Source organism: Hesperophylax consimilis, chromosome 4 (assembly GCF_061612785.1).
Source record: "Hesperophylax consimilis isolate HC1 chromosome 4, BYU_Hcon_1.0, whole genome shotgun sequence".
Classification (NCBI taxonomy): Eukaryota; Metazoa; Arthropoda; class Insecta; order Trichoptera; family Limnephilidae; genus Hesperophylax; species Hesperophylax consimilis.
The window spans coordinates 20,791,669-20,810,064 of NC_142839.1; the positions used below are offsets into that span (position 1 = coordinate 20,791,669).

An 18,396-nucleotide genomic window follows, 5' to 3' on the forward strand; every position below is an offset into this window, starting at 1 on the left:
TGCCCGGCCTACATCGCTGCACTCAAGAACGACCTTGCAACTATAGATTATAGAGTGTAACATACATGAGCATAAGTGCCTCACCATCGAGAATTATAATCCCGTGACGAACTGTCTACGAATAATGTATATGAACGCGAGAAGCATCCGTAATAAGTTTGATGAGATCGAAGAAAAAGTAAGAAGTTTGCGGTACATTGTACACGTGCTCGTCATTACGGAAACGTGGCTTAAGATTGGAGAGGAAAAGTTTTACTCCCTGAATGGTTACAAAAGTGTTTTTGCTTCTCGCCCCAACGAAGGAGGAGGCGGCGTAGCAATATATGTGATTGATACTATGAAGTGTGCAATTATTGAAAATTTCTCAAATGAAAATTCCTTTTTAGGTATAACGCTTAGTAGCAGTGATAGGAAACCAGTTAAAATCTATGCTATCTATCGAAAACCCAACACAAATATGCAGGATTTTCTAATACATCTAGAAAAAATACTGAACGAAAGTAGACAAGATACATTAATATTCGAAGACTTTAACATTGACATATCCATATCCACACACTCTTCATTAAATTTTTGCAACATCTTACAATCTTACAATTTTTCAATACATAACAAAACATTTCCCTCGAGAGTCACTGGTACAAGCTGCACCTTAATAGATCACATCTTATCAAATAGGCAAAACATTCAGACTACTATATCGAATATTGATGATCCACTTAGTGACCATAATATACTTATTGTTGATTATAAGAACAACTTAAAAAAATGTTTTAATAATAGAACCAAATCCCGGATTACGAGACCTATCATCAACAGTATGTCAGTAAAATCCTATCTTCTTGATAACAATTTCACGATCAACTTAAGCAACTCAGAAGACCCTTTTAAAAGTTTCGATTATCACATTAAAAAGGCAATAGAATCAGGTACAACTACACCAAAAACAGGATTAAGAAGTCGGGTACAACTGAATACTTCGTGGTTTGATTCCAAATTAAATACATAAATCAAAGAACGAAACCAGATTCACAAGCAGTGGAAACAAGACCCTGGTAATCTTACTCTTGTAACACTTAAAAAGAGATTGAGAAATACCATTACTAATTATAGGCGAAATCTAAAACACAAATATTATGCGAACAGCTTTCAACAAAACCAAAATAACCCCACTAAAACCTGGAAAATCATAAACACTATTCTATCAAACCGAACACATAAACCAACTAACGAAATAGAATCTCTCGTGGTAAATGACTGCGTAATTAAGGATCCGAGCCAAATAGCATCCGCATTTAATGAGTTTTTTCTCTCAATAGGAAAAAAGCTAGCAGCTACCATTCCGTCATTCCTGGATGACTGTAATACCGTATTTGTGGAATCTAAGGCTTGCCAATCCTTGTACATGGCTAGGACAAACAAAGATGAGGTACTGAGGATCATCTCTAAAACTAAGCTGAAAGCAGCACCGGGACTCGATGGAGTAACACCATCAGTTCTTAAGACTTGTAAAGAAGAATTAGCGGGTCACCTTACAGAACTTTTTAATTGGTCACTGTCCTCGGGAAAGTTTCCAAATGAATTAAAGTTAGCGAAGATAATACCTATACACAAAGGAGACTGTAAAACATGTATCTCTAACTACCGTCCTATATCATGTCGCGCGTTGGACCAGGGGTGCCCTGACTTTCCCTCGGCCAGCTCAGAGCGGGGCATGAGACGTCTCTCTCATAGTCAGGGTTCGGGGTCAGCGCGAGGCTCAAGAATCCATATCCCACCGTCTACACAAAACACTCCCATACGACTGCTATCCCCAAATGAAAGAGGTTAGGTTTTTTATGAATCAACATTGTATTTGAGCGGCAAAATGGACATTACATGGGTGAATAACAATAGAATACAGGTTGTTACATCCTAACTGGAATTATCATCAAAGGGTTCCCTAATCTCTCTCTGGGGAGTAATTAACAGCTCTCTCTCTAGACCGACAGGCAGCGTGGACGAATTTAGGTTATTAGCGGACACATTCAAGGGGTAATAGGAAGCGTAAGAAACTCACAGCGTGGCGTGGTCGGGGCATGGGAGTCCTCGGGGCATCCTGTTGATTGTAGGGCTGAGCGCCGTGTTTCAACCAAGCGGTGCCAGCCTGTCGATGTTCAAAGCGCGCCATTCTCGTACATTATGCTTTTCGACCGTGCGGTGCGAATTTGGGAACGCGGGGCCGGAACGCGCACACGTCCAGCTAGGTCAGAGGTCGGGGCGTAAGAAGGGACGAGGCGCTTGGTCGCCGGGGGTGGGGGGAACTCTAGCGGATCTTTTGTGCGTTTTCAACTCCGTTTGGTCCAGCAACCAACCTGATAGTTCCCGCTACTCAGGCTAGCAACTGTAGGATCTTCGCGCCTAAAATCTGTTATATGACAATCACTTCTATCGGTTTTTTCAAAAGTATTTGAGACCATAATCAAAGATAGACTCCTAAAATACATATCTGCGAATAATATCCTTACACCACAACAATATGGCTTTCGGAAAAATTCTAGTACTCAATGTGCCGCCTTTGATTTTATCTCCAACCTTCAACAGTATATAGACCAGGGTGAATATGTGGCAGCCATATTTATAGATCTCAAAAAAGCCTTTGATACGGTCGATCATGAAATACTCTTAAAGATATTGGAATATTTGGGAATTGTTGGGAAGCCCCTAAATCTCCTCCGAAGCTACTTAGATGATAGATTTTGTCTTGTTGAAGTCAAAGGTGTCTCGAGTGGCTTAGGTAAAATCACATGTGGAGTGCCACAGGGATCAATTCTTGGGCCTCTGCTTTTCTTGCTATATGTCAATGACATAACTAAATGTGGTATCTCTGGAAACCTCCAACTTTATGCGGATGACACTGTAATCTATTATCACAGTACAAGCCTGAGTGACCTGGAGTCTCAAATTAATGTAGATGTCTCAATTCTAGCTAATTGGCTGCGTATTAATAAATTGAGCCTCAATATAAAAAAAAACGCACTACCTAACTTTCGGTAATAAGGATTATGTGCCCATGAATTTCACACTTGGAACTGAGAAGCTCCAAAATATAGAAGTCACGAAATATTTAGGGCTATTAATAGACTCTAAACTTTCGTGGAATTCCCATGTTGAGCATGTGAAATCTAAAATATCCCCAATAACCGGCGTACTGTACCGACTCCAAGGTCTTCTCTCTACATCTCTACTACGGGCCACATACTATGCGATGATTCACTCCCATCTGAGTTATTTAGTTAGTATCTGGGGCACTATTACTAAAAAACAAAAAATCAGAAATACAAGTGATTCAAAATCGAGCAATAAGGAATATCTACCGTCTACCGTGGGATACACATATCAAAGATATATATTTAAAGACAAACATACTTCCTTTTACGGTTCTACCTAAATACAATATCACTTGTACAATATTACAAATCATACATAGATCCTCACACACTAACATCAAACCAGCATTTAATTCAGACATACACCAGCACAAAACACGGTCCCAAAATCTAATACACCTAGCATCGTCTACCCACACAACAAAATTTGGTATTAACTCATTACAATATATTGCATATAGACAATACAATGCATTACCTAATGAAATAAAGCAATCAGTAACTAACAAAAAAATATTAGTTAAAACGCTTAAAGATTATTTCCTGAAAATGTTTTTAAACCAGTGAATTTTCGCTCGCTTTCATATGTTGGTTTACTATGTTTCATGTGTATAGATGTCTCTCAGTATTTCTAAAATCTCTATTCTTAACAATGTATTTTTCCTTTTTTATTTATTTTTCTTTTCCTTTTCAATATGTTGTATTTTTTTAAAAGTGTAATATCCTTGTAAAATGTATTTTATGTGTCTGTACTTCCCGTAATGAGTTTTATCTCAACTCATTGGGAATAATGTGTTCCTTACCATGTTTTTTGTAATACATTATAAATAAATAAAAATAAATAAAACAATACGGCTTTAGAAAAAATCGAATACTCTTTCGGCAACGAATGACCAGATAAATATAATGAGAACCAGCATGGACAATGGAATATGCTATGCAATAGCATAATTTAGCATATGCTATGGCAACAGCATAATTTCCACCGTCCATAATTTCAATGGTCAATGGAAATTATGGCAATAGTATAATTTCCATTGTCCATTGCATAATTTCCATTGTCCATTGCATAATTTCCATTGTCCATTGGAAATTATGGACAATGGAAATTATGCTATTGCCATAGCATAATTTCTATTATCCATGCTGGTAGACCATCAAAAAGTATTCCGTCTAAACAACAGAATGTAACATGCAGCTTAGATAACAAAAGTAGTTAACAAAAACATAGTTTCAACTATGGAGTTCCTCAGCGATCCATATTAGGGCCACTCTTATTTCAAATATATACAAACGATATCTGTCAATCAAACCTAAAAGGAGAAATATTCTTATTTATAGATGATACTGCTATATTTTACAATGGCAAAAACTTAGAAAGCTTTCTAGAAAAATCAAAACTAGATCATAACATATTCTTATCATTGCCTCATTATAACTGGCGTATAAAAAATAAATTACTTTTTTTAAAACCTAATTATCTTAAGCTCATAAACCATTGAGAAAAAAGGAAAAAACCTACAAATTTCAGAATTTCAGAAAGTAAAAAATACCTGAAACTTCATATAAATAAACACTTGTCATTTAAGCAGTACATTCTAGTACGAAATCTAAAAGAAAAATGTGTATTTTGTAGAATAACTCATCTTCTACCAGGACAAGTACAGAGGGGATTTTATTATAGTTTAACCCAGTCCCATTTAAATTATCTAATAAAAATATGTGAAAAAACACACATCACACATTTGAATGACTTACAAATAATACTGAATAAAGTAATAAAAATATTTTTTTTAAAAACTATAACCCAGATGCCCCCACCAAAAAAGTAAACCACGAAACGAACTTACTGAAAATCAGAAAACTATACGAATATAACATGTATATTAATACCCAAATTCCAAAACGGGTTTATACACAAGAACACAACATGTATAAAAACATCACAAGTACATGAATACTAGGTACACAAGAAAATATAATAAATTATACACAAATTCAGTAAAAACTTAAACAGTAAAAGGAACATAGGCCATAGTACACATATACAATCTCCTTCCAAAACAGAAAATAGAATTAACATATTTAAGATTAGTGAGCTAAATCAAAATGTACTTCTATATACATATTTCACTTTCTTAACTTAAGTAACATATTTGTTACTTAGATAGTAAGCAATAATATTAAGATATTTCAATTGTACTTAAGCTTAGAAAGTGAAACGTGTATATTACTTAAGTACAGCGTTTAGTAGTATTTAGAGCGTTTAGTAACCGAGTGGTTCAATTATCTGCAAGCTAAGTCCCCCGTCATTGCGCCACCAACTTTTCCGCTTACAATAGATGGAAATAGGAGGATTATAATTATGTAGTCAAATTATTCGTATTCCAGAAATGTTTGTCTTTCTTTTAGTTTTTGTTTTTATAAAATCGGTGTTCGTTTCATAAATTTTATGTATTTTATATTTCGTCATATTGAAATAGTTGGTAGAGCAAAATATATTTGTTTACATTAACTAATTACATTAACTCACAAATAATCACATTTAATCGCCGAGTTGCCTCTTAAATCCTGAAAAATCGAAATCTGTAAATGGCTATATTTTTAATGTTATAAAAAGATTTTTGCTATATCTTTTGATTTAAAAAGATCAGTCGGTTTGATTGGGTATTTTGGCATTAAATAAGTTCAGTGAGAAACAGCGTCAAATTCGAAATTGGTCAATCTAAGAACTGCAAACGTTTCTCCAGAATAATAATAACTTACATACAATGTAGTATATCGCTGTGAAAATAATCCATTTAAGCGTACAAATTTTCTACTACAACAAGCTTCACATAAATAAAACACAACGATGCAGTAGTTAAAAATAATTCAATAAAAAAACTAAGGATTCGTATTCTTATCAACCTGTAAAACCCTACATTTAATTAAAGAAGTTCCCTGTTATTATAACACCAGACTGACACTAAAATGTGACATAAATAACTAGGAAAAACTAAATACCATTCTTTCTCACACCTTTCGGAGGAAAACTACGATAAAGAAGCGCGCTACTGCATCGAGCTTTACTTTTCTCTTTAGCGGATTTTCTCAGCTTTTCGTTGCTGCATTCATCTGTCTCAATTAGGAAACCAACCTTCTGATTCGTTAAACTAGACAAAAGAGTTTCCTTTTAGCTTTTTAATACAAATGCGAACGTGAAACTATGCTATCTTCGTCATGTTCATACAAATGTAACAATTATTATAGATTTGTGATGGTACATATATATTATTTATTGTTTTTGTGTTAAATTCGTAGAACATTATTGAAATTTTGTTTAAAATCTGTTCCTGCAAAATATCAATTTACGTATTATTTAACGTGTTTTTATCAATTTACGTGTTATTTAAGTTATTTACCCCTTCCCTTCTTATATTTGTGTGATGTTTAAAGTGATTTAGACGACAAAATATCTATCACAGTAAATTAAATGTAACGTATTTACCACACTTTATAACAACATTATTAAATTTCATTAACAGTAAAATTATAGTTAAAGTTTTAATATAGTTTCAACTTTTGAAAATTTGAGGTAAAATGTATTTTCATTATTGATACACAAAAAATATTATAATTAAGGACGGGTTGTTGGTCAGAATTTGAACAATTCATCAAATTTCAATGTTGATTTTCATTCAAGTTCGGTGAGTGTTCTATTCAAGTTTTTATTATTAAAGTTTTGTGAAACAACTGGCCAATAATAAAATAATAACAGAACTTGAATAGAACATGGCAAAATTTACATGGCAACCTTCACAGAACTTGAATAACAAGTTTGAAATTTGATGAATTGTTCAATTTTTTTAAAACAACCCATCCTAAGTGTGATCTATGTGATTTGAAGAAAAGCCGTTGTCGCCAGCTTACGTGAAACCTTTCGACTCCTGTTAATTAATTATTCAAGAAAGCATTTCATTATTGTAATAAAAGTTCCAACCGATACACCGAAAATAAGAAAAAATTCCCCGAGAACTCGGATACGTCCACAATACACATCCATCGATGACATCTTCAGTGTACGTAATATTATTTTCCTATATTACTTATTAACCCTTTTTCTGCTTTGTAACAAGGACAAATTCAATATATGTCCTTATTACAATAGTTTAATTGGTACGTTCGTTGAAATAAGGCAATTAAATTTGAATATTTTACTAGCCATCAATCGGCCTTATGTATTAAATGGCATCACGCAAATAACTTTCACACAATAAAATATTCGGGAAAATATTTTTTATTGCTGTTGAATATGAAAATGAATAGGAAATATTGAGGATTTCTTGTCCGAAAAAAAAACAAATAACTCTAAATATTAATGAATTAATATTTGAAAACCTCCTAAAGCTGTGTCATGCTAAGGCAGAGGTTCCTAAACCTATTGATACCAAATGTGTTTTTACAGCTGATTTGGATGAAACAGATCCGAGCCTAGTAATTTTTATACATAAAACCAAACAAAATCAAAATACACATACTTAATACAGGGATTTCCAATAAGAGATGTGATTTTTATATTCAATCGTAAAAGATCAATGGTTTCGTTGCTTGTGTGGCACGTAGCGTCGTTTTGTTGAAAGTAAACGTTGTCCAGATCAATACCATCTAATTCCAGCTATAAAAAATCATTAATTATCTCTCGATAGCGCAATCCATTCACCGTAACTGTTGCTCCAGCCTCATTTTTGAAAAAGTAAGGTCCAATGACTCCGCTGGACCATAAACCGCACCAAACAGTCACACATTGAGGATAGAGAGGCTTTTCAACAATACTCTTGGGTTTTCCGAGCCCCAGATGCGAAAATTTTGCTTGTTGACGAAGTCACCTAGGTGGAAATGGGCCTCATCACTCAAGATGATTTGCATTTGAATCACTCAAGTAAATTTTAATAAATTTAATGCGTTGTTGAAGCGTGTATCGTTCCATTTTTATTAATGACGTAGTTTCTACTTGTCATATGTCAAAAAATGACAGCTTCAAAAGTAACATCTACCGAAATAACGGGCTATTCAAAATAACACCTCTTATTGGAAAACTCGTACATAAATAATAATGCTGTTAATGGGAGAGATGAGCTTTGATAACAATTGTTCAATATTTGGCTTGAAATTAGTGAGTTATCCCTGAGGCCTCTAATCTATCTCAACTTCCAGTGTTTTGCAACTGATTTCTTTTTTCGTAAGAAGATTTACTACCGCGCTAACACCTCTTCCCACGAGGTATGAATATGGAAAAGCTTTCAAAAACTATCTAGAGATACTTTATAATGCAGTATAAGCAACAAGTATGTATTTTTGAAAAACGGAACGTAGATTATATTTATTTATTTTGGTTGTATTGAGTTTTATTTTTCAATGTACATTTGTTACTTAAATTTCGTTTACTTTGCTACCGATTTCGACACAACCTTGTCATTAACTAGCAATCTTAAAACCGTCTAGAAATTGTTAGTGTCTAGTAATTGTCAATCTTAAAGATTTCTCGAAATAGTTACATAGTTAATGCCCAAGAAATACAACAAATACTGTCATATACCACTTTGGGAATATTTGTGCTAAGGGGCGAATATTAGAATATTAATGTTGAATATCAAGTAATAAGAAGTACTTCGTTACGATTAATTCTCTTGAAATAAATTAGCAGAAAAATATTAGAATTATATGTTCTGGGTTGGATCGAAAAAAAATGATTTTCTTTGATTCGTACATAAAAGCAGGCTGTGATTTACGTGTATAAAGTTATGGAGCACGAGCCTTGTTTAATTAATGAAGTTGAGTAGGGAATAATTACATATTCAAAAATGTTAAAAAGTAATATTTGATTCATTGGTATATTATTCAGAAAACGTATCCGATAATTCTTTATATAGTAGGTACACTAGTATATAATTACCACTCGATTTCCTGGCGTTCTTTTCTCAAAATTTGTTTTTATTTTATAATCGTAATCGCCCTGACGGGCTTTTTCAAAGTTTTATATTTTTTATGATGCAGGGACAGCAAGAGTTTTTTTTATGTTTCACACGGTGAAACTTTCTGATATGAAATACTGTTAATTTATTAAAAATCTGGTCAAATTATTCGTTTTCCTGTTAAAAATGGGACTGTGGGCCTATAACGAATGAATTTAAAGAGTTCGTAACAAAGTATCAGTCAATAGGAAATGTTTTATGGGCACGGCGGCACACGTGTTTATATAAATACTGACAATGATATAATATTGTATCACTCCGTCATATCTTTTAGGAAAATAACACGTGTACATATAAATACTGACAATGATATTATATTGTCGCACTCCGTCACATCTTTTATGAAAATAGCACGTGTTCATATAAATACTGACAATGATATTATATTGTAGCACGTCATATCTTTTAGAAAAATAACACGTGTTATCGTCATTTTTTTATGAGGAATTTAGCACACTGTCACTTTTTTAACAGGATTATTTTTTTCCGTCCACTAAAAAACACAAATATAAACATTATAAAAAATGAATAAAGTACATTAAAGATGCATTTCAATGTGAAAATATATTAGAAAATGGTGACAAGAGGAAGAAAAATAATCAGAAACCAGTTTTTAAATTGCGGAAGACATAAAAATAATAATATAAATTCATAATTCTGTTAATGTTTTTTTTTACTTTATCTCTAAATAATTGAAAGCACAAGCTCCACAGCTCGTGATGGAAATTACGTTCAAAGCTTTAAAGAGTTTCCTTAACCTAGAAATCCGAGAATTCCTTTAATTTACACAATACTTTATTATACCTTGGAAATTTCATAATGACGAAACTAACCGTTCGAGAGATACCTACTACTGCAAGTTAAGGTGTTAAGTTAAGAAATTGAAATTTCATAGTATTGAGCTAGCAAACAAAAACTTTTTTGATATTTTTTAATCTAAGCAAAATCAAACAAATTAACCGTATACGATTGCCAGTGTATATGGTACCCAGTATCTATCCCAGTTCAAAGATTGCTTACTTAATCACTATGTTCCGCAAGCAACGAGCATCTAAAACCATTGAATAAATTATACTGAAAAGTGGGCAGGTCAATGCAGACAAAAAGGGCCAACTTTTGATTAATATATGTTCGGGAAACTTGTTAGCGGAAACGCCGGTTTAGGGAAGGGGTGAGGGAGGGGAAACCGAAAGTTCCTTGCGCCACGTCGTGTCTTGGTAAATCTGCTGCAGGGCAAGCCAAGTCCTAGACCCAAAGGTATCTAATCAATAACGGTTTCAGAACGGCAACAGCCGCCGGTAGTCGGTACCCATTAATCAAGCAGCCGACCGGTTCCATTATTGAATCGGCTCCGACTCGCTTTTCACAAATTCTCAGTTATGTCATTTTGTTGTATGTACCGCGGCCGCAAGCGCGACCATTCGGCGCACAGTGCTCAATTTACCTGTTTAAATAGAACAAATATACAAAAATATACTATATTTTTTTTAATCTCATTAAAAGATTAGCGTGTACCCGTAAAATATCACGGAATCAAACTCGAGTTCATTGAACCAGTGTTACGCAGGACACACAGACAACCAAATTTAATATTTTTGATTTTGAAATAAAAATTTTCAATCGCCGTGCATACTTTTTCTAGAAACTGAACAAGTGTCACAACTGATCCCAACCAGTAGGACTATGGCCCTAATTATGGTATGTTGTAAAGCTGAACATAATGGATAGGGGAAGGAGATGTGGTATATGAAGACGGGGAAGTGCATGACCATTCAGATCTGGTCATCCAAGGTGATCTGACGACCTTTATATTCGTTGTTAAAGATCATACCCCCTCGTTGTTCAAAACGTTAGATTCCCAACTTTCCGTGACGGGTTCGATCCTCCGTTAAGGCCTCCAACATTGCATTGTTTGTTTTCGTTTACAATTATGTTGGCAGGGGGATTTAAATTATTTGTGTTATTATTTTTAACCTTTAAATGGTTACCTTTCTTTTCAAAAAAAATTCACTTATTACTCAAAAAATAGAGTCACCGGTTATATGTCTAATTGTCGATTTAGATCAATTATCGTTTGGAAAATCTCTACGTCTTTCACAGATTAACTGGAACAAGTCGAATACATTCGAATGCTAGTGACTAATCGGTATAATTAGGTTCTTGCAAAAGCATTATCAGATATATTATCTCGGTGTAGAAATAAACTTATTTTCGCAAGCATGCTTTATTTACTCAATAGAAACAACAATTCAAAGTGCTAAACACTCTAAACTAAACTCGTAGAGTATTTACAAAAATGGTTTCGAGGATGGTGATATTTCGCAAAGGTATAATTAACGATCGAATTATCACATGTTTATTGTAGTTCCAGTGAATTAATAAATATATTTCCTCTGTTATCGGCTTATTGAGCACTGTGCGGCGGTACCAAAGTCCTCCATTCCAGCCCCGCATCCGTGGGTACGTGCTCGCGCAACCGCCGCACCACTGGCTGCGTTGCCTTTTCAACGTGGAACACCGCAGAGCAAATTGATTACGCTTTATGGTCATTGTTGATCGCCGATTAATTTTATAGATTATTACGCTATTTGCGGAATGGAACAAACTACGTTGCTGAGTTGAGATATCACGTGTAACAATTAATATTTTGTGGGTAAGAGACGCATGCAGTGGAAATAAAAATTTAATAAGTCAGTGAATAACAAATATTTTTCAAAAGTTTTGCATACTTTGTACGGTATGTGCGTACTAGGATACGTACATTTTAATTTATTAATTACTTTTTTTTTAATTGGGAATACTATAGGGCTGAGGGAAGGGAAATAAGAACGATATGCGGTAAAGGAAAAGGTTTTTTACTTTTGCTTCCCATACCAACCCGAATATTTATAACCCTTACATATTAAAGTTACAAGAATAAATTACCTTCCGTAGTTATTTTATCTGTAAAAGTTTATCATTAAAAATCTGATAACAAAAGGGGCTTCGCCTGAAAAATATGAAATTAACAATATGTTGTTGCTAGATCAATGTGGTGGAAATTACGACATGAGCTATTGTCGTGTTGACCGAAAAACCAGAGACAAAACGTTGTGTAAGTTGTAAGTCTTCAGAGCTTACTGTTCGCGAGTTTTTTTGCAAGACATACTTTCCGCTTTATGGATAAGATTTCCTCGTGGCAATTTTTTCCTGTCCGCTCTACATAGATAGATAAAATAAATTGGAATAAAATGATCTTTAAAAGAAGTTTAAATCAAAATAAATTCACAGGAAGTTAGCTACATTAATATTAGAAGCCTTCTAAGCCCTTTCATATTTCTTCTTCTGTTTAACTATGTTTTTACGTGGGCACCCTTCAACTTGCACAACTTGTAAGAAGAATGTATTTACGTTCTAAGCATAACTGTATATTTAAAATCTTACAAACGTTTCCTGTTTTCGTGAATCTGAAACCGGGATCCATTGTATTATTTAGCATTTTAAGTAGTTTGTTTAAATTACTATTCAACCGGAGAAAAGCGAGTATTATTTAAGCGTAATAAAAAGGGTAAACATATTATTTTTTAAGGAGAATTTTGTGGCTCAGAAGTAGCAAAGATTTAGGGTTCATTAGGGTTTTTATTACAACTAAGATTTCAGATATCCTATCGAGGTGCCAATATTTTCTGAGGATAAAGGTAGACTTTAGATAATGTCATGTGTATTTTTTTCTCGGAGTCGTTTCCCTGGGATTTAACCAAATTCAGAATTTACCTTTCCGAGTTTATCTTTGCTTTTACGAAGGTTGTCTAATTTAGGTAAATAAAACCCAAAAGAAAGGGGACCTTTTCAATTTCGATCAGTGAGAAAAATCGTTGGAATAATAAAATATACGTTTGATTGAAAATAATGTTTTGCTGAAAGGAAAGAACAAGTTCTTTCTTTCGAAAGACAAACGAATTATTTGGGACTTGGAATGATTACTTTGATAAAATGGTCGCTTTTCTGTGAAATTTATTGTAAACGAAACAATTCTCTTTATTCAGTGAAAATTTCTTATTTCCTAGAGGATGTAAATAAAAATGGGAATTATCATAACACTAAAAACCTATGATAAAATCAATGGTTTTCGTTTTATAAACATTGTGTTCGAACACTTGAAACGTGCTTTGACTGCTCAATATGTTCCTCGCACTAATCGCGAACTCCGTGAAGTTACTTGGCATTTTCTGCTTAGCGGGGAGGTATGATGGCGACTGGCGACATTCCCTGAAACTCGAAGTTTAACTGCTGCAGAAGTGGAGAGGAATGACTTTCCACTTGTTCCGTGCTGGTTTAGTCGGCGGTGTATTTGCCGGTGGGAGGGTGAGGGGGGTCTGAACGCTGAAGGGACTTCTGGGGAATTCCAGGAGATGGCGTGTCAAGATACGGCGTCGCTTTCCGTTTCATTCCCGAAGGTGCACTCCACCAAGTCGTGGGACCAACTTCTACTTCAATAGTCTTGATGTTCTTCATTCGACAAGACAACTTTACCCTATCTCGGAAATAATATGCACGCGGAGTAATGTAATCCAAGGACAGCTTTTATCAGGGGCGTAGTTACCTGCCCGTAAAAGGATTTTACGACCCTGCGATATTGAAGTTTCGGATACCACCTATAAATAATATTATGATCACATAATATTGTACACCGTAAACATAGTAAAATTCAGCCTGCAATTCAAGCATTCTGTTGACAAAGAAATCGTTTTCAGACACTTTCGTCAAAATTCTAAAACAAAGCAATCGCCCTCAATTTTCATAACTTAACGCTTTTGTTAAGATTTTTAAAAATCTATTATGCGTCAATTTCGCTGTTCGTCGTCATCTAAGTAAATGATATGTTAATCTATCGCAATTCTCAAATAAATCGTCTGATCGCAATGAATACAATAATTCACATAATAACTTTCGTTCTGTCGCAAGGGATAAATTGTCGCCCCTCGGACGCTGTGACATGTTTTACAGAGGCGATAAATTATTGTCACTGCTCGGACGGAATAGGTTAAATCTTGGTGAATAAGAATATAAGAAAAACACAGATACCGATAGATTTAAATTTTAAAATCATCTATTTTAAAGCTATTTCAGCCGTTCTGTAAAACCTTGCTAGAAAAATGGTGATGCCAGAGCTTTTGCCCTGTTCTATCTAGAGAAAATTTATGGTTGCAATCAATTAAACTTCATTACGTACCGTGAAAAGTTTCCATTAATGAATCAACGCAATGAGCCTAAAGTACTGTCTTTTTTAGATACGAAATAAAAGAACAGTTTGCTTCAGTGAGTCTCATTGTTAGAATCATGTTAACAAAAAATATACATTAAGAAAAAGATACCAAGAAAATCGTATAGATTTTTCCGTTATTTCCTGTACGATTAATATCAAAATATCATTATCATTTTATATATGTAAGATATTACAGAAATGGAATAATGGAAGAATGGTTTCTTATTTTCTTTGTAAATAAAACAAGTAGGTCTTCGAACGCTCTGTTTTTGCAAATGATAATTTATGGTACCTACATTTAATAATTTACGGTTGTCAATATGTTGGCAATTCTGCCAAAGATTGTAGTTATTTTACTTAATATTTCCGGCTAACTGTCCAATTTAATTCATGTATTTCTTTTTCTTCTTTTATAACTAAAATAAATAAATACTCATGTTCGCAGTCGAAGTTCTGATGACGAATAAAAATTCACCTTTATGAGAGCTGTGAAGCATTTATGAGTTGGTCATTATGAGAGCCGTGTGGCGCTGAAAAATTCGTTTTTCATTACATTTAGCTTTAATATTTTGTCATATTTTACAAAATAACCAATATTCTTGGAGTCTGGTCAAAAATTGACCAAACGCTAAAACGGGCCGAGAATCGACGGTTAAAATATTAAATGGCGTTAATAATATTACCGGGGACTTGTTTTATGCCAAAACCTTCTCGTTGTTTTTTTTTATAGGCAAATACAAAGGAAATAGTAATTACCTTAAAACCCAGTAAAACTTTTTTTAAACTGTTCATTAAAATAAATAATAAAGAAGCAAGATATAGAGACATTATCTACTGTATTATTTCGATAACTCCAACACGGAATCGCAATTGCATATTCCTGTTCGCCGTATACAGAATTTTTGGTAGTGAAGACAAGGGTGTTGTTGACATATTGAACGTGTCAATCACTAAATACAAACAGGAATTAATATTCATTTCGGCAAGCAGAACAAAAAATCTAGTCGAACAAATTGCCTGTTCGACTTATTTAATTTATTTATTGTGCAACTCATACCAATCTGTATAATATGAACAGTTGTTCAATTACATACACTGGAGTATTTTAGTACTCTAAGGATGTACTCTCGACCTATTTCTTTAATGGTGTTTCCATGATTTAGTATTTATCTATTATCTTATCTTCTATTTTTCCCTCTTGAATCGTAAAGTTTTTTTTCACATTTTTATTTTATATTATTTTATTTGGTTTTACGCCCAGCCTGGCTTTTTGTTTTCATGTTGTTCTGAATTAGATGTTCATTGCTTTAAAAAATATATAAACATGTCAAAGCCCAGCTGGGCGCGAAAAAAAATATGAAAAAAACTCACTAACAAAAGGTTGGGGAATGGATGTTTTTTAGTTAGAGCCCGAGGTGATTTTTCGCAAGAACGGCGCCATTATAATCACCTCAATATTATTATGTGAGTAAGCTTTCCTCTTGATCAAAATAAATCAATAAGTGTAATCATATTGAATTGTTGAAGCTACTTTGCCACACAAGCCGGCTATAGTGGCCAAGTGGAGATAAATTTGATTGTAACAATAAACTCACTACTATTTGCGCTATTATAATATTTTGCTAGATTATATCTGTTGGCAAGTCACCTTTTTGTATATTTTATCCTGTTTAATGAAGTGCTTTCTATTATTGTAGCATTCTATGCCTTAAGAAAATTTCAGCTGTATCACATTCAATGTCGTTTTGTATACATATTGTTGTGTTCTTAAATGTAATACTAATATTCGCCTATGTACCACTGTGTACTTATAATCTCATGTATCACATTATTGTAAAAGCCTTTTATGGCGTTTAATAAATAAATAAATATTTCAACGTAATATAATGTATTTATTTTTAAAAGACTTTTTTTATGGTAGTAAATAAATAATTAAAAATGATAATCGTGCTTTTGTTGCAGGAATCAACTCACGCAGTAAACAGTGGTCCCTGGTGTTAGCCCTTGTGTTGGTGGTGGGGGCCGCGGGCGTGGCGGGGCCCATAGCGCTGCGGGCCTCGGCTGGAGCACCCCTGGCCGAGCGCCTCGAGCTTGCGGCCCGCCTGCTGCACGAGACGCCCCTGATCGACGGGCACAATGACCTGCCCTGGAATATCAGAAAGTTCCTGCATAATAAGCTCAAGGATTTCAAGTAAGTGACTTTAGTTTAACATTGTTTCGGGATGTAATTAATAAGTCAACAATCGATTGAGTCGGTACCTATAACAATCAATGAATGTATTAAAGAAGGAATGGGTTCCAAGTTTGTGAGTTGTATGGCAACCCAGATTTTTCTGCCTACCCCTGTGATGACACGGCGCGGAGTATTTTTTATTTATTTTTTATTTTTGGGACAAGTTAATACTTAAAGTGTTGTTTAGTTAATCGATTCAATTATTAAAAATAGTAATAATTGTAATCACCGTGTTTTTCTATTCTTAATTTAAATACAAAAAGGTTATAATTTAGATATTTTGTTTCTCAAATGCTTAATTAACCATCTCGCCGTTTCCCCGCTGGAATACGCAGAGAGGACGGACCGCCAAACAAATCGGTCTTGGCACACACTCCTTGCCTAATTCACATTCATACATCGTATCATACTCTTCTGTTATTCTGATTCTTGGGTCCGACTTAAGTGTTTGGTTCACTTGAACGTGCCATGCTTCTTTTAGGCGTCCCCGACTTCTTCTATGCATGCCCAAACCAGCTATACGACCCTAGTCGTAGTAATTGATACAAACGCAAATAAAGATTATAATGCTCATACGCCCAACTGTATCTCTTAAGGCGATGCCATACGTAGTAATGCAAAATCATGTGTTTTTGGTTTGAAAATTTGGTCGCCTAGAAATGTTTCAGATGCTTTTTTAAATACTGCGAGTAGAATACATCTTGGACTTTGAAACAATCGAGTATTTTTTAGATAAGTCTTTTTATAAGCCCAGAAAAAAATAATATAAAGGCCTATGAAAACTGCTTTAAAGTTCAAAATCTCCTACTTACGAACCAATTTTCGGTCATGATTTTATTGTATAATGTGGAAAATTAAGTTATTTATAAAATGATTGAAAAAAAATTAAATATTTATGCCTGAACATCCACAAAATAAAATAAAAGGCACTTTTTGGCCATGTTTTTTTCTTGCATAAATCAAAACAGGCGGATGGTGTTAAGCGGGAATTTAAACCTTATCGCCGTAAGGGTTATTATTGATAGCGGCTCAATTTAAAATATTCTACGACGTAGTGCATCGCCTTAAACTAGTTTATACTAAAGTTTGTATAAGACCTGTCATAAGTAAAATTATTTGAGGTGACTATGATAATAGTCAGTAGTGAGTTTATTGTTACCCACATAACATACATGCACAACCGAAGCAAATTAATATTTAAATGACGTCATTCAGTGGCGCTCAGATATATGGATTATATCACAACAATATGGATTATATCACAACATCCACAAAATAAAATAAAAGGCACTTTTTGGCCATGTTTTTTTCTTGCATAAATCAAAACAGGCGGATGGTGTTAAGCGGGAATTTAAACCTTATCGCCATCTACGTAAGGGTTGTTATTGATGGTGGCTCAATTTAAAATATTACACGACGTAGTGCATCGCCTTAAATGGTTGTATGTACGAGACAGAGCTCCCTGTCACTAATAAATGTGACTATGGCAATACCGAAACCAAGCTTAACTGAAAACACCAATTTTTGTAGTTAGGCCACTATGATCCTAATTCGTATACATTAGGGTGTCCCAGGAAATAAGGAAGAATTTTTTTTTCATGAATTTAAATATGCATACCCTCTTATTTTATTCCATTTGATCCCAATAACTCATATAATAAATATTATTTTGATCAAACACCGGCAACCCGTGCCGACTTGATGCCAAACATATGGTACAGAGTTAATATGGAAGGATTTTCAACTTTCATTTTT

At 34.1% G+C, this 18,396-nt stretch overlaps 1 protein-coding gene across 1 annotated transcript in view; it reads left to right on the plus strand.

Annotated features, from left to right (window-relative positions):
• Window positions 1-18,396, plus strand: part of LOC149424344 (uncharacterized) — a 205,872-nt gene that overhangs the window by 71,108 nt on the left and 116,368 nt on the right. The window contains exon 5 of the mRNA XM_089631060.1: window positions 16,371-16,599. Coding sequence (XP_089487186.1) covers window positions 16,371-16,599 — 229 coding nt within the window. The remainder of the gene's footprint in view (window positions 1-16,370; window positions 16,600-18,396) is intronic.